Source organism: Elephas maximus, chromosome 13 (assembly GCF_024166365.1).
Source record: "Elephas maximus indicus isolate mEleMax1 chromosome 13, mEleMax1 primary haplotype, whole genome shotgun sequence".
Lineage (NCBI taxonomy): Eukaryota > Metazoa > Chordata > Mammalia > Proboscidea > Elephantidae > Elephas > Elephas maximus.
In genome coordinates, this window is record NC_064831.1 from 67332876 (window position 1) to 67354514 (window position 21639).

Here is a 21639-nt window from a genome sequence, read left to right on the forward strand (position 1 = left end):
TGCTAACATTTCAGCTAGTAGTCGAGTGCTTAACCATGTGTACCACCCAAGGAGGTCCCCTGAACCCTGTAGGCTCCCCTTTATGGATAGGAGTATGTGAAGGACAGGTATGCCTAATGGTCAGGAGGGATGGCAGGAATGAGGAAGCAGTGAGTCCTGTCTCCCTGGTGAGGCAGTGTGGTCCGGGGGAAAATACTGGTCTGAGCCGTAAGAGACCTGTTTCCATCCTAATCTCCCAACTGCTGTGTGACGTTGGGCACATCTCTTCCATTTTTGGACCTCAGATTCCTCACCTGCCAAATTCAGGATTGGCCAGATGCCCTCCAAGAGGCCATTCATCTATAATACTTTATGATTCTGGGGCACCTGGGATGTGTCCTACGGTAAGAGATGACACGCACATAGAATTCAGGCCCAAAACTGGCAAACCATGTGTCATCCAGAAGTTTCCATGGGGTTACAGTAAAAGCAATATAATCTTTCCAAAAACCTGAGATTAAAAAAAAAAATTTTACATTGGAAAAAGCTGACAAACACTATTTCAACCAATGTCAACATCAACAGTGATGAGTCCTGTTGGTAGCACAGACCCTCAATATGATATGATGAAATGGCATTTTACCCCTGTGGCCTTCCTCCCCAAAACACATAACCCAGTCTAACCATAAGAAAAATAAGACACAAATCTCAATAGAGGACTGTTCTACAAAATACCTGACCAGAACTCCTCCAAAATGTCAAGGTCATCACAAACAAGGAAAGTGAGAAATTGTCACAGCCAAGAGGAGCCTAAGGAGACATGGCAACTAAATGTAATATGGTATCCTGGATGGGATCCTGGAACAGAAAAAAGACGTTAGGGGAAAACTAAGAAGCTGAATAAATATGACCTTTAGTCAATAATGACGCATCAATATTGGTTCATTAATTGTAACATGTGTAAGATACTAATGTAATAGGGGAAGCTGGGGTACAGAGTATACGGGAACTCTCTGTACTATCTTTGCAATTTTTCTGTAAGCCTAAAACTGTTCTGAAAATAAAGTTTATTTAAATAAATAAATAGCTAAGATGAGCAAAGCATTGGCAAATATTTCTACGAACACATCCCAGAGAGAGTGAGCAAGGTGAATACAAAGTGGGTGTTGGTAAATTTCAATTTTTTATAGGCAGCACATATGAATTCAGCTTGGAAATTGCTTCATTAAACTCTGCAAATTCCAGTGGGGCGAGAGAGCAAGAGTTTGTGATGAAGATGGCTGGCCTTACGGTGGGGGTGGAGGTGGGGTGGGGGTGGGGGGGGGTGGGATGGGGTGGGGGTGGGGGTGGGATGGGGTGGGGGAAGGGGTGGGAGGGTGGGGGAAGGAGTGGGAGGGTGGGGGAAGAGGTGGGAGGGTGGGAGAGGGGGTGGGATGGGGTGGGGGAAGGGGTGGGAGGGTGGGCACAGAGCAAGAACTGCACTAAGGCTGTGGTTTAGAATACCTTGGGGGCATTGATCTGATCAATATTTTCACAGAGTGCTGAGAAGTGACATGGATGGAAAAAGTGAAGGAGAAAATGACCCCGAACATGGTGGGCTGGAAAAAGACAGTGTTCATAGGACACTGGGATCTATCCCTGGCCCTGAGGGCTCTAAACTAGCTGTGTGCTCTTGCAAGTCTCCACTCCTCAATTTTCTTACCTGTAAAATTGGGGGGTGTGGGGGAGGGTGGACTAGCTAGGGTTGTTGTTGTTGTTGGCTGCCATTGAGTCTGCCACTGACTCATGGTGACCCTATGCATAACCGAATGAAATGCTACCTGGTCTTGTGCCATCCCCATGGTCAGTAATGGATTGGATTGTTGTGATCCATAGTGTTTTCATTGGCTAATTTTAGGAAGTAGATCAATAGCTAGGGTTAGTGCCCACATATTCACTATTTATCACATGCCAGGATTTAGGCTAAGCAACCTCACAAGCATCCTTTGAGGATGTTATTACTATCCCTGTTTTTTAGATTAGGAAAACCAAGACTTATTAAGAGGTTCCTCACTGCCCAAGGCCACAAGGCTAGAAAGTGGCCAAGCTGGCTTTGAACCTATGTCTGTCCTTAAGTATATTCGTAATCATTCTAGGCACTGCTCTCTAAGGGTTGGGCCAACCCTGACTCCCCACAGGCCTGCACTTTCATTTCTTTAAGGGTGTTTGTTGCCTAGTCAAATCTCAAACCTGGTCTCAAAATGCAGCTGAAAATGAGGTGTCTGTTTGTTATGCCTTGGTGGAACCCAAGCTTGGGGTGAGCAGTGGTCCCAGTTTCTCTGCTCTAAGCAGGCTTACTTCCCACCTTCCTCAGAGCCCCTCGGGGATTCCAGCCGTCTGGCTCTTTTTGCTGTCTTAACTAAGATGACAGGCTTCAGGTGTTTTTTAAATTAAAATGGTTTGTTTCTGTTCATCTCTTTTCCAGATGTCACTACCAAGAGGGAATCTGTCTTTATTGGCTCTTTCCTGTGCAGAATCCGAGAGAGTTTCCCTTCGGCCAAGACCCCCTGGAGGGAGGCCACATGTGGGGAGTGACTTGAAGCAGGACGGCAGAAACCTGGGGTCTCTGGGGGGCTCAGGACAGGGGCCATAGTGGAAACTGTGGGAGGTGGGTACGCTGTTAGGGTTTTCTCCCGGCCACGTGGCACATGTGCTGCTGCTGGGAGGCGTGTGGCAGGGTCAGCCCGTTCCCTGCTGGGCTGGGAGGTCGTTAATTTATGAAGGGCGGAAGCAGCACCGTGTCAATGTCTTTCATGTTGCCAACTGCAGCAAAGTAGCACATTTCTTTTTCCTATTAGACAGTAGACTGAGAGTTGCCTGGCCAAGATCCCAGCCCTTTTCTGGATGGCGCTCAGAACTGTCCTCTCCCTGGCCCCTTTAGACCTCCCTATACCCCAAACCTAGACTCTCTCTCACCTGGATGGTTGCTACACCCTTTCTCCCCAGTCTTTCCACCTCTACTCCTCCCCTCTCTCACCCTTCTTACAGCGGCAGCCACAAAGCTCCAGCAAGCACTCAGATCTGAGCAGATAACTTCCTGTGATGGTTAACTATGTGTCAACTTGGCTAGGCTACAGTGCCCAGTTGTTTGGTTAAACACTAGTCTGGATGTTGCTGTTAAGGTATTTCACAGATGTATTAACATCTAGAATCTGTTGACTCAACAAAAAGGAGATGACCTTCAGTAATCGGGGGAAGGAGAAGGTGGGGCTCATCCAGTGAGTTGAAGGCCTTAAGAGCAAAGACAGAGAAGGAACTTGGCCTCAAGACTGTGACATAGACACCCTGCTGGAGTTTTCAGCCTACCTGACCTATGGATTTTGGACTTACTAGCCCCCACAATTGTGTGAGCAAATTCCTTAAAATATACCTCTGTATATACGGATAGATACATGGATGGATAGGCAGATGGACGGACGGACAGATGGATGGGTGGATGGGTGGATAGGTGGATAGGTAGATAGATAGATATGATATATAGATATCTATCTATATCCTATTTGTTCTGTTTCTCTTGAGAACCCTGACTAATCCACTCCCCATCCCTCCATCCCTGCTTCCAAGAGTCTAAGCTTCCTCTTTCTCTACAGATAAAGTCCAACTCCCTGGTCAGCCATAGAGGCCCTTCCCAAGCCTGCCTCCAAATCCTCCCACATCCTCCCTTCACTCACACTCTGAACTGCCATGTGCTCCCCCAGCACCACTCACCCTCATCATGCCTTGCTGTCCTCTCTCATGGCACCCTTCTCCAACTGGCCTACTCAAATGTCAGCTCCCCTGGAAAGCTCTCCCCACCCTGCATGCAGAGCCCCCAGACATGTCCCTGCTGAAGTACACATCACATAGACTGCCACTGCCTATTTACAGACCTGCCAGGCTCCTGAGTCACCCACAGCCTCAGGAGGGTGGGGCCGCATCCTGTTCTCTCAGTTGCATCCCCAGTGCCCAGCACAAGGCCAGGCACAGAGCAGGCACAGAGCTGGCTTCCACATGAATGGGAATGGATGAAGCTGATGCCATCTGCTTAGGGGCTGGAACATTTGTCTTCCTAGCCTAGGCCCCTGTGCAGACTGCCCAGCTCCTAGGACCCCTTGGGCCATGTACTCCTGAGGCTGTGTCCCTGATGTCCCCTCTTCTCACTCATAAATATTTAGTGCTGAAATGAAAGGCTATGATGTTCCTGAAACAGATAAAAGATTTGGTTCCCTAACAGGCATTCCAAGGGGATGATTCTGAAGATACTGCGAGACTGCCTCTGTGGGGACACTTCCTGGGATCAATCTGTGGTGACATTCCACAGTCTTCCTACCCCCACCATCTTTTCCTCTAGTCATGAGAGCCTGGGTTTGAAGGGCCAAGAGATCCACATAACACACAATGACACTTACTGACAGAGGCCTGCCACATCTGGCAGTGCTGGGCTGGAGCCCTGGACTGGGGCAGAGGGCTTAGACATGCATCGGATAAGGCCTGCCCTCGGGAGCATCTAGCTCAGTGGGAGGAGCAGACCCCCCTGGCAGTGAGTGCCCAGTACTCTGTGAAGGCTGCACACAAGGGCTAGGGGGTGAGGGGTGTCATGGTTACTGTGGGAGGGAGCACCATGTTTGCAAAGATGCCAGTACACAAATCAGATAGGCAGAGCTCATGAGGGGAAAGGACTCACCCAAGGAGCATGTATGACCAAAAACTAAGAGGTGGGACCACATGGGCTTGTCAGAGGACAGATGATTCCAGTTGGCTTGATCAGACTGTCTATGTACAAGACCAATGAGATATATGAGGTTGACAAAATGGGCAGACTGTGGCAGGCCTCATGATAGGCCAGACCTCAGTCGCTAGAACATCCTTGGAGAGTGTCTGAGCCCCAGCAATGGGGTAGGGGACAAAGGAGTGTCTGTCCTTGCTCCACTGACAGCCAGAAGGGCTCAGAGCCCTCATTGGATATGCAGCTGTGGGTGTTCATGCCAGGGCTGGTCCTGGGGTCCCCAGGGTGTTAGGCATAGTTTTTCTGGCTTATGGAGCAAGGCGCATGGCCCTATCCTCTCCCTGAAATCCAAGGAGTGGAATGTAAATGACCACATAAGCCATGTGGTTCCTCCCCCTGTACATATCCCCACCACCTTGCTAGGATGCTTTGTGGCATTCCCACCTTGCTCACTGGGTACTGGAACATTCCCTGCGCCCCAGGCTGTGTATTTCTACAGAGCGAGAGTTCGTCTGGCTGCATGATCCACTTGTTTTCTTACTTCCTGAGCACCCCTATCCCCCGACAGAAGGGACCATCTGTCTCACTCATATGGGGGCAGCCCCCTCATGTTACGGATGAAGGAACTGAGGGCAGAGAGGTGGTATGACTTGGACAAAGTCCCAAGAGGAGGGTGCTGCAGGGCTGAGACTTGAGTGCAGGCCTCTGGATTCCCAGACAGGGCACGCTCCATGGCCTGGCTACCTGCCCCCTTGGCTGCACTGGGCACAGGCTCACAGGGCTTACTGCCTATCTCTGAGTCTTTATCAGGGCTCCTGGAGGGCAAGGAACACTGCTAACACCCCTCTGGGGACCCTAGAGTCCTGAGAGGCAACTGGCTCACAGTGGTGCTCAGTGACCCTCTACAGATGGGACCGGTCCTCTGCTTTGGAGACCATTTTTCTGAGAAGATGCTATGAACTGAGGGGGTGACTGGGCACACTCAGGTTAGGTAGCTGAGTGGTCACCGTGGCGCACTGAAAAGAACTCTGGCCTGGGGGTCAGGGCCCGAGTCCAGGCCTGGCTGGGCTGTGTGCAAGTGACCTTAGAAACACATCTTCCCCTGCCTGGGCCTCAGGTTACCCAGGTGTCCAATAAGGGGCTGGAGGTGCTCCCTAGTCTCAGGGGCCCTGGCAGCTGTGACATCCTATGGTACCACCAGCATCCCCAGCAAGGGCCCTGGGGCCTTCTGTTACCCCTTGCTCCTGACAGATCTGCGTCAGCCTCTCCAGCTGCTCATCCTGGATGACCTTGGCCTTCTCGTACTGCTGGATGACCATCTCCATCTCCACCTTCACTGGCAGGACGTAAGCTGGAAGACAGAAAGAGCCCTGTGAAGGATGCAGCAATGGCAGGATCAGGCTGGAGAAAGACCACCCCCAGCCTTCAGCCAGCAGCAGGTTTGAGGTCCAGACTCAGTTCCCTGAGATCTGGGGAGAAAATGTCCAGGTACCCAACAGCCTCCAGAAGGTACAAGAAAGCTAGAACCCTAACTCTCTGTGGCAGAGACTGCTAGATGGCCCTCAATATCTCTTTTCCTCCTTTTTTTTATCATAACAGAACCCTCACTTTTTGGCTGTGCACATGGCTGCCAGGAATAAAGACTCTATTTCTGAGCCTGCTTTGCAGCCATGGGTCACCATAAGAGTACATTCTGGCCAATGGGATGCAAGTGGAGGTGGGTGCACCAGCTTCCAGAAGCCCTCCTTAAAAGGCCGCCTGGGTTGGTAGTGATGTAGAGATATGGGAATCCTCAGACCCTGCTGGTGGGGATGTAAAATGGTACAGCCACAATGCAAAATAGTTTGGCGATTCTTCAAAATGCTAAGTGAAAGAAGCCAGTCACAAAAGCCCATATATGGTATGATTCCATTTATACGAAATTCCAGAATAGGCAAAGTCATACAGAAAGTAGATTAGTGGTTTTAGGGCTGAGGGGTGGGGAATGGGGAGTGACTGCTAACGGTACAAGGATTTTTTAGGGGGTAATGACAATCCTCTAAATAGATTGTGGTAATGGTTGGACAACTCTGTAAATATATGAAAAAACATTAAACACTACACTTTAAATGGGTGAATTTTATGATATGTGGGCTACATTTCAATAAAGATGTTTTAAAAAGAGATCTGAGGCCTTCCCTTTGTATCTTCTTCTTCCCTTCTTCCTTTTGCTGGCTGAAATGAGATGTAAGGACTGGCACTCAAGAACCCACCTGGAATCATGAGGTGACTTTGAAAAGTAGACTATGTGCAGCAGAGCAACAAAATAGAAGAGGCCTGGGCTCCTGACGACAGGGAGTATCATACTGGCCCTGGATTGCCTACCTGCAGACTTTCATGGGAGAAATAAGCTTCTGTGTATTGAAGTCACTGTCATTCTGGGTCTCTGTTACTCAGAGAAGGTCATATTTATAACTGATACACACACTGATAGCTAGAGGAGAAAGTTTGGACTCTGTGGGTCTGAGGGCCCCACGATCTCCCAGCCAGTGGCACCTCCATGGACCCCTCCCTTGAGTAGTTTTCTGGGCTTAGCACCTTTGGGGTCCTTAGAAGTCTTAGTGTCAACTCTTGATCTTAACGCGGCCTCTTCCCTTCACACTCTTCTCGTGCCTCTCAGAACCCAGCCCTTTCTGCACTTCTTGGAAACTTTGGCCACATGATTTTCTTGGTACTGCCTTCTTGAGCTCTCCTCGTCTCCACTCTCCAAGTCCCCTTTCCACCCATAGCCTTCCAACGTCCAGATGTTCTCTGGCAACCGCACAGGTCATGCAAAGAAGAAAAATTAGGGTTTTTCTGCTTGCTTCCAGACTTGAGGACAGTCCATGTGTCCCTGAGCCCAGACCCAGCCCCCAGAGGCTGACCCAAGCTGCTGCGGCTGCCTCCACAGATCTTTGCTGAAGCCAGTTCACACCAGGGCGAGGGTAGCAAATTAACACCCACACGTTCACCCAGCACATCTCTATCGTGAGTCTCCCAGTGGTGCAGCAATGCTGATGTGTCAGGAAAATGGGTAACAGCTGGAAGAGCATTCACAATGGGAGCTGTCAAGATCCATTTCTGTGAGGATGTACAGCTGTGCACAGCTGGCAGAGATGAGCCAAAAGATGTTGTTCTTGCCCCAAGGGGAGCAGATGTTCTCATGGACAGAGCCAAGAACATGGCCCCAAACAGTGAGGCGGAGGAGTGGAACAGCTACAAGAGCACTGGGGAGGGGGTTTGCTGTGTGACCCTCATCTCTCCTGGCCTCAGTTTCTCCACAGTTCAAATGAGAGGGATGGACTAGATGATCTCTCAGCCTTCCCTAGCTTTGGCATTCCAAAGTTGAACCCAGCTGCATTCCAGTTTGATGTAGACTCTGGATTAGAGGCTCCCTGATGAGATGTCGGGGTGAAAATAGACAAAATCCCACAGTGTTCACAGGGTGGGGTGTAGGGGTGGGGGTTGGAGAGAGGGGCCCAGCTCAGGGTGAGAGAGACCCTGGAGCCTGTCCTTCCTGCCTCACACCCATTGGGCCAATGCTGGGTCTTCTTATGGCCACAATGTCTATCACTTGTGAGCAAAATTCAGGGCTGGAACAATTCAGAAGAGGAGAGTGAGAATGGGTGCACAACTTGAAGAACGTAATGAATGTCACTGAGTTGTATATGTAGAAATTGTTGAGTTGGTGTACGTTTTCCTGTGTATATTCTCAACCACATTTTTTTTTTCCGATAGCTGTGTTCTTCTTTTTTTTACAATTTTTATTGTGCTTTAAGTGGAAGTTTACAAATCAAATCAGTCTCTTACACAAAAACTTATATACACCTTGCTATATACTCCCAATTGCTCTCCCCCTAATGAGACAGCCCGCTCCCTCCTTCCGCTCTCTCTTTTCATGTAACAATTTTTTTTTTATGTGAAAAAAAATTTCAAGGTCGGAAAAATCCTTTAGAGTCTGTTCTACTGGTTTTAAAACTGTGCTCTGGAAGGCTGAGAGGTTCCTTAGAGGTGCCTCAGGGAACCAAGTGGAAGGCAAGGAGGTGGGGTCTGGCCCTTTCCACTCGAAGTCAACCAGTGAAGCTCCACTTTCAATCTATTCTACACATGAGGCATCTGCATAAAGTTTTGAGGAAGAAAGGGCTTTGCTGCTAAAAAGACAAAGTTTGGGAGTCATCCGTCTATATAACCTCTCTGGCATGCCCTGCCTCTCCACGTGGCCACCTAACCTCTGGCTGCCCACAGTCCAGGAGGGAAGCCCACCTCTGGAGAGGTGGCGCCATCTGTGATGGGTCTGTGCCTAGTCCTCCTAAAGCTGAGGTGAGGTGGGTCTCCCTGCCATGCCCTGAGGGGTGCAAGGAATACCCTTTGGAGCCCAGTGACTTGGTTCTTCCTCTTTTCATGAGATGTCTTCAGGCATCTGTGAAGGATGGGTGTGCCCCCTCCCCATGTCCTCGTCCTCTAGACCACCCCATCCTAGTACCCCCTGCTGCTCTCCAGGGATGAGGTTTACGGTCTGCTCCCCTCCCAGGCTCCCTCCTCTGAGGGACATACTTTGGTCTGTTACCACTTTCTGGAACTATATGAACATCCCAGGTCAGGACACAGCTTTCCAGGTGACAATGGCTCAATGAGGAGGACTGGCCTCTCATGGTAGCTGAGGCAACAATAAAGCAAAAGGGACACATCAGACCTTTTATGGGAGTGGAGACCCAGAGACAGAAACTGATGTCACTGAAGATGCTTGAGGCGTGGCCTGAAACCCAGTCAAGCCATTGGCTCCCATGATAACATCCTCCAGTTGTTTGCAGGTAGACAGGCTTCAGGGAGATTCAGCTTGTCCTTGGTGAACATAAAGGTGGGACAGACCCTGAAGGGGATAGGTCCTCGACCAGACAACCTGAACAAAGCCAGTGATGGGTCTGCAGGCTGCCGGGGGGGGGCGGGGGTGGTCAGTGACCAGTGTGCATTAAGACGCCTGTGGTGTAAAAGGCTGGTCTTCACAGAACTGCAGGCCCTGCCATAAGCTCTCATGGGAAGGGCAGGCCACCCAGGCACACAATGAACAGCTACAATGGAATGGGTCTGTGATCTCCTCCAAATGGGCAGTGGGGAGCCCCAGTTTTGGCATGTGACAACTGAGCAGTGTGTGAGTGGCTCCTGAATACAGGACACTGAGAGAGCAGGGACAGGCCTGGTTCTCTATGAGATAACAATCCCCAACCCCATCTTTGATGCTGGCGGACGAATGCCCACCTCACATGGCCTTTTCCATCTCTCAGTTGAAGGTCCGGTCTCTGGAGTAGCCACCTGCAGCCCTCCCAGCCCCAATGACCCCTAACAGGCCACTTACCTTCAATGACTCTCTTCACTCTCCAGATCCGGAACATAATGATGAGGCTGATGGCGTCCCAGGGGCTCCTGGGACCGTTGGCCACGGTGGATGCCACCATTGGGGCCAAGGACAGGATGATCACGGCCCCATCAAACACCTGGGAGAGGAGGTGGGTTTCAGTGGCCAGGCTATGGTACTGTGGGCTCTGTGGGCTATCCTGGGTGTGCTGGGCCAGAGCCCAGGACAAGCAAAGCAGCCCCAGGCAGAAGGTCACCCCCCTTCCTGGCTGCCTCTGCCAGGCTTTCTCGGTCTTTAGGTCTCCCCTTCCTAGAAGTGCTCCTGAGCACTGTCTTTCTTCCAAGTGGCTTCAGTCCATCTCCAGCCCTTTGTTCAGATGTCTTGGGCTATTCTGTTTCCACTGTCTTCTCCCTTCTCAGGATGGGGTCTAGATCCTATGTCCCAGGGCCCTGATCAGAGACTGAGCTGAACTGATCAACTGTGATGGATAAGGTTGTGTGTCAACTTGGCTGGGTCATAATTCTCAGTGGTTTGGCAGTTATGTAATGATGTACTTGGCAGTAATGTAATCATGTAATTTGGCAGCTATGTAATGATGTAGTCATCCTTCTTGATGTGATCTGATGTGATCAGCCAATCAGATGCAAGGTGAGTTTCCTCAGGGGTATGGCCTGCATCCAATATATATATATATATATATATATATACACACACACACACACACATATGGACACTCTGGCAAAGCTCACTTGCTTGCTCTGAGTCCTGTATCCAGCTCATCATCATCTGACCTCTGGTTCTTGGGCCTTGAGCTAGTGGCTTGCTGTCTTACCTGCCAATCTTGGGACTCATTGGCCTCTGTAGCCTGTGAACCAGTAGGCTGCCATCTTACCTGCCGATCTTGAATCTGTCAGCCTCCACAGCCCATGAGCCAGGAGCCTACCATCTAACCTGCTGATCTTAGATTAGTCAGCCCCTACAGCTACCTGAGTCAGGAGAAACCTCCAACCTAATGCCGAATCCACAGCTTAGGATTTGCCAGCCTCTACAACCATGTGAGTCATCTCCTTGAGATAAATCTCCCACTATCTATCTATCTATATATACACTTCACTGGTTTTGCTTCTCTAGCGAACCCAGCCTAAGACACCAACCTTCCTGAATCCTTCACTGATAGGAGATGGGAGGGCTGGAGGCAGGGCAATGGGTGCCTCCCTCCCCTTGGGTAGCAGGAGTCCAGGCCTGTGTCTCATCTCTATCCAGTGTCAAGGAGGGGACAGGGCTAGGAGAGGAGGCCTCAGCATGTGCCATTAAGCTTTGGGCCCTGACTTCCTTCTGGCCTTGTTCTGAGCCTTTCATAGGCCAGGCCCCTCTATGTCCACTCCCATCACTGAGCCCAGATACAGAGAGGCTAAAGAATAGATGGGGCGGTGAGAAGGAGTAGATGGAGCCCCAGTGTTGGCATGTGACAAAACAGCAGTGTGAGCGGCTCCTGAATACAGGACACAGAGAGCAGGGACAGGCCTGGTTCTCTCTAAGATAATAATCCCCAACCCCACCTTTGGTGCTGGCAGACGAATGCCCTCCTCACACAGCCTTTTCCATCTCTCAGTTGGAAGACTGACTGCCTTGCCTCGTCCTGTGTGCACAAAACTCCCCGAGGCAGCAGGGCCTCCCCATCACCTCACCAGAGATGCTTGTTAGTAAAACATCTCAACCGACACACCCCACATTTTTATGTGAACAGAACAGCCTGTATGCTCTCCAGAAACCCAGGCTGAGAAGCACTTTTATAGTTTCCTGCTCAGTTATCAGACCACTGGACCATTTTAGAATAGATTTATTTGTTTTAAAACACATTTAAAAACTTCTTCAAACTTACTCAAGAATAACATTTAAAATGCTTTGGAACTTCAAGGAGAATTTTTTAAATATTCTTTTGTTGGAAACTTTCTCAGTTTGATCCTCACCAGCCTCGGCCTCCTCCCTTATCCCAGTCAACATACATGGCCAGAGAGTCTCCTGCAGTCAAGTGCGAGAGGTAACAGCCTTTTCTGATGGCTCCCACCCTGGGAGAGATGGGACAGAGGAATTTTCTAGCTTTCGGGATGGTTGGGATGGGCATTGGTCTTTACCTCTATTTTGTTTTCAATGTAGTCCCAGAGCCCAAGGACCACAATCCGTAGAACAGTCTGAGGAGAGAAAGAGATAAGAGGTTATAGTTATTGCTCTCCAGCATCCCTCCCTTACCCTCTACCACCAGTGCAGAAGATTCTGGAACTATGCTTCCTTGTTCAGTAGTAGGAAAAAAGTCTACACCATCCCCTAAGCATTTCTTAGGCCATATGCCTTCTCCAGCCTCATTTCAAGTTCCCTGCTCTAGTCTGGATGGTGGCAGTGCCCCCTGTGGTCCCTCTCCCTGTAAGCTCAGCCTCTCCTGTCCATCTGCTCACAGCCAGAACCGTCTTCTATAGCACACTCTTGACTGTGCCACCTTCCTGCTCAAAACCATTCAGTGCTCACAGTACATGCAGAATACACTCCAAATTCCTTGGGATGACATTCAGGACCCTGCTTCTCTTTCCTGCACCATTTCTTGCCACTCCCGTCATGCCCTACCTGCCCCAAACCACTTGCAAACCTGCAAACGTGAAAGCTCACTCCTATTGCCTTTTCTTTGCATGTGGCAAAGATTGTTGGTTGTCTTCTGACCCTCTTGAATAGCTGTTCTCTCTTTCTTCTACAAGAATTGAAGCTTGGCCACCAGCTAAAGACTAAATTTCCCAGCCTTCCATGCATCCAGGAGTGGCCATGTGACTAAGCCTGGCCAGTGGTATGTGAGCAGAAGCCCTGTGTACAACTTCTGGGCTGTGCCCTTAAAGGAATTAGGCTCTTCCTCCTCTTTCCCTCTTCCCACAGACTAGAACATGGGTATGTAAGTGTAGTGGTTAGTCATCTTCAACTGAGATGAACCATCTTCAACTGAGGTGGATGCTGGGTCCCTGCCAGCCCCAAGCTACCATGCCGGTCTTAACTGCCTATGCAACCTGTTCTTTTATGAGAGAGAAATGAACTTGGTTTTCATGTTACAGAAACTTGTCATGTGTCCTAACTAGGAGGACCCTTTCTCCTTTCTCTGCCTTGTTTTAAAACACATTTCAAAAGCTTTGAAAGGTCTTCTTGTGGCCTCAACTCAAATGTCACCTCTGTGATCCCCTTCCCCGCGCTCCCCAGGCTCGGTTGGTGACTCTATCCAGTAATTACCTGCCCGATCCCCCAATTAAGGCTCAAGAAACACTGATTTCTCCTAATCCCTGGTATAGAGTAGACACTTAGTGATTCTGCATTGTGCATGAATGAGCAAAGGCACGAATGAAGGAATAATTCCTAAAAATCCTCTGTAACTCATTCCAAATGTTGCTGCCTTGAGGAGCGGTTTCCTCACCAAGAGTTCATCTTTCTCCAAAGAGACCACTTGAATGTTGGTCTCATATGATCCTGGTACATTTGGCTATAGGCCTTTCCTTGAACCAAGATAACTAATTTACCGTAATTCACAGCAGATGGTGCCCACTCTCCCACCTACTTGATGTACAAGGCCAGCCATCTGAACTCTCAAAGCTACAGAAAGCCCATGTATCTCCACCCACACATGTCACAAAAAGGCTTGGCCAATAAATCCACTTTTCCTCATAAGGACTGCCTGATTTCCACGAATGGATGAAGAGAAGGTGGAATGTTGGTGGCAGCCAGTTATGTCACCATCTTTAGGTACAGACAGGGACATGTGGAAGTTCACTGTTCACTCCTATATGCCTTCCCAATCTTCGGGTTGGGGGACCTACACTTAACTGCAAGACAGTTCTGAGGGGTATAAGGAGGTCTGGGCTGGAGTCACAGCTCTGCGATGGGCTGGTTATGTGGCCTGGGTAAGTCAAATACCCTCTCTGAGCTCCAGTTTCCCCTGGGGAAACTGCCAGAGAGGTGGGTTAAACAATTTCATAGGATCCTCCTAGTCCTAAAAGTCTATAAATCTTAAAATTATTTATGGGACTTGCATCTGCCATCTAGTGTATACCGTGAAGTGCCAGCTCTTCTCACACGTAATTCCCATTTTACAGATGGGGAAGCTGAGCTGCATCTCAGAAAGGTTAAGAAACCTGCCTAAGGTCACTCAGTATTCAGTGGTGAAGTCAGGATTTGGACCCAAGGGTTTGGGACTCTGCAGACTGTACTCAAGCCTCGAAAAAAACCCACACATTGTCCTGGTTTCCTTTGTAGCTGCTCAAACCCTTTAATTGTAGTGAGCTTGAAACTTAGTGCTTGCCTCCTCTGAAACACTGCATCAGCCACGTCCACCCTGAATTCCCGATTGTGGGGCTCGCAGGGCAAAGAGTCCAGGTTAGGACAGACGGGAAGAGGGCCTGGTCCAAATGTGATTCCTTCTTCTTCTTTAAAAATAAGGCTCTTCTTAGCTGAAACGGCAGTGACCCAGGGGGTGCAGGGTTGGGGGAGGAAGGAGGGAGCCGGCCAGGCATAGGACCACAGCTGGCACCATCCGAGAGGGGAGGAGGAGCAGACTGGACATGCACAGAGGCTCTGTCCTCTAGAAAGGGATGTAAGCTTAGTGGTTTTATGGGCCAAAGGGATGCCAGGTGGGCCAGCAGAGCAGCTGGACACTGGCCCCCTGCCCTCCCGCCTTGCCAGCCATCCACATACAACCCATGCTCTGAGGCCTGGCTCAGGCCCACCTCCTCCTCTGGTGGCCTTTCCCTCCTAGCCCAGCCTGCAGAAACAAAACAGCCTAAAAGCAGCTGTGAAGAAACCTTGGGAAACCCCTCCTGGGAGGGATGGGTACACGGTAGCCTGGAGACATCTGCTCCAAGGCAGGGTCGAAGCCAGAATGAGATTCCAGTTCTAAAGCACCCCACCTAGTGGCCTTTCCCCTGCAGTACCCTTCCCCTCTCAGCACACCTCTGCCGTGAACCCTGTCCACAGAGGCAGGTATGTGGCCGCACTGCCCTGCCATTCCACAGCACTAGCACAAGTCTTACACAGAGGGGGCTGATCAATCAACGTGCAGGCAAGGACTCCCTGCTTCATAAACATCTGGGGGGCTTGCTTAAAACGCTGACTCCCTAGGTCTATACCCAAAAGAATCAGAAACAGGTACTTGTACACAAGTGTTCACTGCAGCGTTATTCACAACAGTCGAAAGGGGGGAACTCAAGTGTCCATCAAGAGATGAATGGATAAACAGAATGTAGTACAGACATACAGTAGAATACTATTCAGCCATAAAGAGAAATGAAGCTCTGACACATGCTTCAGCGTGGATGTACCTTGAAAACATTAAGCTGTGTGAAATAAGCCAGGCGCAAAAGGACATATATTGTACGATGCCACTTATATGAAATATCTAGAACAGGCAAATTCATAGAGACAGAAAGTAGGTCAGAGGTGACCAGGGGCTGAGGGGAGGGGGAAACGGGGAGTTATTGCTTCTTGGGTAAAGAGTTTCTGTTTGGGGTGATAGAAGTGTTTGGAAATACACAGTTGGTGATGTTTGTACAACATGGTGAATGTAATTAAAGCCACTGAATTGTATTCCTAAAAATGGTTAAGATGGCAACATGTTCTATAGATTTTGCCACAATAAAAAATGCATATTCCTGGGGTCTAATCGAGACCCACTAAGGCAGAATCTATGGGTGTGAGGCCCAGGAATATGCCTTTTTTAAAAAGAGTTGAACAAACACAGAACCCTTTATCCTGTGGACTTTAACAAGCAGTTTATTTTCCAAACCAACAAGGTAAAGGTAATGGGAGCTCATCAGTGCATAGAAAACCTTATGAAAGAAAACAAGTACGATGGAAATGTTTACACATGCCTCAAAAGGGCACACTTGTTTGACATTCTGCTTATCACCGTTGCAAAGAAGAGGCACGTTTACATGGCCTGCGGTCTTGTAGGTGATGCTATTGAACACAGGCAACCATTGCTGACACGCTCATCCACTTGAAGGCAAAACAAGTAAATCGGATTTTACGTATTTGTAAAGCATGACAAAGGAGCTCTGGTGGCACAGTGGTTAAAGCGCTAGGCGGCTAACCAATAGGTTGGTGATTCAAATCCACCATCTGCCCCACAGGAAAAAAATATGACAGTCTGCTTCCATAAATTACAGCCTTGGAAACCTTATAGGGCACTTCTACTCTGTCCTATAATGCCACTATGAGTCAGAATTGACTCGATGGCAGTAGGTTTGGTTTGGTTTAAGGCATGATAATTTAAAAGATACATGTAGTTTTTTTTTTTTTTAATAATATTTTATTAAGTTTTTGGTGAAAGTTTACACAGCAAATTAGGTTCCCATTTGACAATTTTTGCACAAATTGTTCAGTGACATTAGTTACATTTATCACAAAATGTCAACATTCTCTTTAATTGTGTTCCAGTCAGGCCAAAATGGCAGCTTAGTCAGACACACCACACTGTCCCTCTACAGCAAAGACCTGAGAAACCAAGGGAAACAGATACAGAAGACAATCCTAGAACCCTAAACATCAAATGAAAGGATAAAGAACTAGATCAAACACTGACTGGAAGCAGACACTGACTGAAAACAGTGAAGGGGGAGAGACAGAGAGGAGGGGCCCTGCTGGCCAGCCCAGGACAGCATGGCCATCTTGAGACAAAGACAACAGCAATTCCAGGTGAGGACCACAGAAGGCAACTTCACAGAATTCCCAACAGGACACAGAGTAACTACGTAGATATACCCAGAGTGAAATAAGGTCCCGATTACTGACTGCGGTCAACAGGAAGAGCCCAGGCACCCAAGCCTGGTGACCAAAGGAGCATGTTCTTCCTCCTTCCACCTCCCTGGTGATTAGCAGTACAATCCCCCCCCCCCAATCCCTGCAGCTCCAACCACTGGAGATCAAGGTATGAACTCCCCCTTTCCCGCACTTCCAGCCCCTACTTCCACCCCCCTTCATCCAGCCGCCACCCTTCCCCCCCCACTCAATGACCCCACTGAGAAGTGGCAGGCCACCTCAGTGCAGCTCTGGTCATTCACCCTGCCCCTCCCGCCTGCCGACCCAGCCAAGTGGCAGCAGGCCACCCAGTGTAGTGCCAGCTGCTTGACTTACCCCCTCTTGCCCACTGACCCAGCCAAGTGGCAGAAGGCCACTCTGGTGCAGCTCTGACCACTCACCCCCACTATCCCACTCGCTGACCCAGCCAAGCAATGGCAGGCTGCTCTGGCACTAGCCGCTCACCCCATCCCTACCACCTGTCGACCCAGCCAGCAAGAGGTGGAGGTGACGTGACCATACACGCAACCACCCACTTCTTGCTCCCCCCCCCACCTGGTGAGGTGACGCAACCATGCGCGAGCTTGTGCACCTGCCCACAGTCCAGTCCCCACGTGGCCTGGTGAGGGACAGCAGCAGCATGGCCACACCTGCCCACCACTCCCTCCTCCTCTCCCTGCCTGGTGAGAGGCAGTGGCAGTGTGACCCCATTGTGTACCTGACCACTGCTTCCTCCCTCCTCCCCGAGCCTACCAATTGTTCCTCTACCCCTGCCTGGCAAGGGGCAGCAAGTGCACAACTGCATGCACCAGCCTACCACTCTCCACCCCAATCTGACAGAGGCGGCAACTGTGCCCCCACTAGCCAGCCATACCCACCACACCTGCCACCCTGTTCACTTGGCAAGTGCCACTGCCTGCTCCTTTGCCACTGGACCAATGACTGATGGTGGCCAATGCCCATCCAACATGCCCTCAGTCACCCACAAGACCAGCAAACAGAGATCCACGCTTACACACCCAGCCACTACCCTACCCATGTGGAGGCAGGTGGTGAATGCTCCAGTGTAGCCAGACTAGTGACCAGAATAGCACACCCATCCCCCCTGCTCAGATACATCAAAACAAAACATAACAAAAATCAGGATGAGCAAACAACCATACAATTAATAAATAAACAACATCTTAATACCTCATAGACAACAGACAATATCAAATCACCTAAAGAAGCAAGACAAGAGGGTGCCAGGAAGTGACCAAAATAAAGAGCCAGGAAGCTGCCCTGAGGAAGAAATGGTAATGGAACTACCCGGTAAGGAATTCAAAAGATTTATATATAGGGCCCTCTAAGAGATCCAGGAAAAAAATCAAGGAAAATACAGACAAAAATCAAGGAAAACACAGGCAAAACTTTAGAAGAATTCAGGAAAACAATACAAGAACAAAATGACAAAATACATTGACAATTAGAAACCATTCAAAAACACCAACTAGAAATCCAGAAGATTAACACTAAAATTTCAGAAATAGGTAACACAGTGGAAGGACAAAGAAGTAGAATTGAATCAATTGAAGACAGAATCAGACAAACAGAGGACAAATTCTTTGATATCAGTCTGTTAGAGGAACAATCAGGGAAAAGAATGAAGAAAGCCTAACACCTATGTGGGACACTATAAAGAGGAATAATTTATGCATGATTGGAATCCCAAAACAGGAAGAGACAAAAAAAAGCACAGAGAAAATTTTTAAATATTTCCTGGCAGAAAGCTTCCCTAACATCATGAAAGACAAGATGATATCCATTCAAGAAGCTCAATAAACCACAAATAGGAGAGACCCCAAAAGAAAATCACCAACACATAATAATCAAACTTTCTAAAACCAAAGACAAAGAAAGAATCCTGAGAACAGCTTGGGAAAAAAGAAATGTTACTTGCAAATAGGAATCAATAAGACTAAGCTTTGATTTCTTAGCCAAAACCATAAAGCAGGAAGGCAATGGGAATCATATATATAAAATCTTGAAAGAAAAAGATTGCCAACCAAGAATTATACATCAAGCAAAACTGTCTCTCAAATAAGAAGGTGAAATTGGAACACTTCCAAATGAACAGACATTAAGGGAATTTGTAAAAATCAAACTAATTTTACAAGAAATAGTAAAGGAGTCCATCAGACAGAGAACAATGTCAGACAACAATTTCGGATTAAGACACACGACAACATCGCTCGGAAACCAACCCAGAGAAAGAATTTTCAAAAATAAAATAAAGGTACAAGATTGAAAACAGGGAACCAGAGATGTCAATCTGTAAATGACAAAAACTTCAAAACAGGAAGAGGGGATAAATGGTGTAGTTACAGAACTTCCATATGGAGAGGAAATCAAGGCGATATCGAGATAAAACAGACTGTTTTAGACTTAGGAAGATAAAAGTAAACTTCAGGGTAACCACAAAGAAAACTAATCAACCTTCTCCCCAAAACAAAAAAGAAGAAAATCATAAAGACACTCAGTAAGCACGAAGTCAACAGCAATGAAGGAAATGAAAAGAAAATGCATAAACAAAAAGAACTCTGCACAGAAAAGTATACAGAACAAAGAAATCATCAGCACCACACACACACTCAAGAGCGTACCAAAGTGACAGCAGTAATTCATACCTAACAATTCTTACACTGAATGTAAATGGATTAAATGCACCAGTCAAGAGACATAGAGTGGCAAAATGGATAAGAAAACATGACCCATCAATATGCTGCCTACAAGAGACACACCTTAGACACAAAGATAAAAAGAAGCTAAAAATCAAAGGATGGAAAAAATATGTCAAGCAAACTACAACCAAAAGAATAGGAGTGGTAATATCAATCTCTGATAAAATAGATTTAAGGCAAAAACCAGGATAAGAGACAAGGAAGGACTTTATATAATGATTAAAGGGTCAATCCAACAAGAGGACGTAACTATAATAAATATCTATGAACCCAATGAAAGAGCTCCAAAATACATAAAACAAACTTTAAGAGAACTGAAAAGAGAAATAGACAACTCCTTTCAATGAAGGACAAAATAACTAGAAAGAAACTCAGCAAAGACACAGAAGATCTAAGCAACACAATCAACCAACTTGATCTCATAGACATATACAGAACACTTCACCAAACAACAGCACAGTACACATTTCTTTTCCAGCACACATAGCTCATTCTCCAGAATAGACCATATGTTAGGCCACAAAGCAAGCCTCAATAAATTAAAATCATCAAAATAATACATAGCATCTTCTCAAATCATAACACTATAAAATTAGAAATCAGTAACAGGAAGAATGAGGGAAAAATAACCAAATACATGAAAATTGAATAACACCTGCTTAAAAACCACTGGATAATAGAAGAAATAAAAAATTCCTAGAATCAAATGAGAAGGAAAATACAACACAGCAAAACCTTTGTGGCACAGCAAAAGCAGTGCTCAGAGGTCAATTTAAAGCAATAACCACACACATCAAAAAGGAAGAAAAAGCCAAAATCAACGCCTTAACCATACAATTCCAACAAACAGGAAAAGAGCAGCAAAAAAAGCTCACAGTCACCAGAAGAAAGGAAATAATAAAGATTAGAGCAGAAATAAATTAAACAGAAAAGAGAAAGACAATAGGAAGAACCAACAAGACTTGAAGTGTGTTCTTTTAAAGTGTTAATAAAATTGACAAACCACCAGCCAAATTGACAAAGGAAAAGATGCAAATAACACAAGTAAGAAATGAGATGGGTGATGTTACAACAGAACCAACTGAAATAAAAAGAATTATAGCAGAATACTATGAGGAATTGTACTCCAACAAATTTGAAAACCTAGAAGAAATGGACAAATTTCTAGAAACACACAACATACCTAAACTAGCACAAGCTGAGGTACAAAATGAGAACAGATCCATAAGAAAAGAATAAATTGAAGAGTTCATAGAAAAACTCTCAACAACAAATCCCTGGCCTAGACTGCTTCACTGGAGAAACCTACCGAATATTCAGAGAAGAGCTGACACCAATTCTATTCAAACTATCCCAGAACATAGAAAAGGATGGAATTCATTCTATGAAGCAAGCGTAAGCCTGACACCAAAGCCAGGCAAAGACAGCACTAAAAAAGAAAATTATAGACCAATATCCCGCATGAATATAGACACAAATATTCTCAACAAAATTCTTGCCAATAGAATCCAACACCATACCCGAAAAATAATAGACATTATGACTAAGTGGGGTTCATATAAGGTATGCAAAGACGGTTCAACATTAGACAGTCAATCTTCGTAATCCACCACATAAATAAAACATAGGAAAAGAACCACAAGATCATTTCAATCGATATAGAAAAGGCATTTGATAAAATCCAATACCCATTCTTGATAAAATGTCTCAGCAAAATAGGAATAGAAGGGAAGTTCCTCAACATAATTAAAGGCATATACACAAAAGCAACAGCCAACATTATTCTCAATGGAGAGAGACTTAAAGCATTCCCCCTGAGAATGGGAACCAGACAAGGATGCCCTTTATTGCCACTCAATATTGTTCTGGAAGTCCTATCCAGAGCAATAAGGCAAGAAAAGGAAATAAAGGGCATCCTTTTTTTTTTTTTTTCTTTTTATATTGGTAAGGAAGAAGTAAAACTATTCCTATTTGCAGATGATATGATCCTATACATAGAAAATCCC

The 21639-nt window shown here is 47.2% G+C and overlaps 1 protein-coding gene across 2 annotated transcripts in view; it reads right to left on the reverse strand.

Annotated features, from left to right (window-relative positions):
• TMEM266 (transmembrane protein 266) overlaps nt 1-21639 on the reverse strand; it is a 217100-nt gene that overhangs the window by 25345 nt on the left and 170116 nt on the right. For both annotated transcript variants that reach the window (XM_049852853.1, XM_049852854.1), the window contains exons 6-8: nt 12230-12286; nt 10095-10233; nt 5959-6074 (exon numbers count right to left, since the gene is read on the reverse strand). In XM_049852853.1, coding sequence (XP_049708810.1) covers nt 5959-6074; nt 10095-10233; nt 12230-12286 — 312 coding nt within the window. The remainder of the gene's footprint in view (nt 1-5958; nt 6075-10094; nt 10234-12229; nt 12287-21639) is intronic.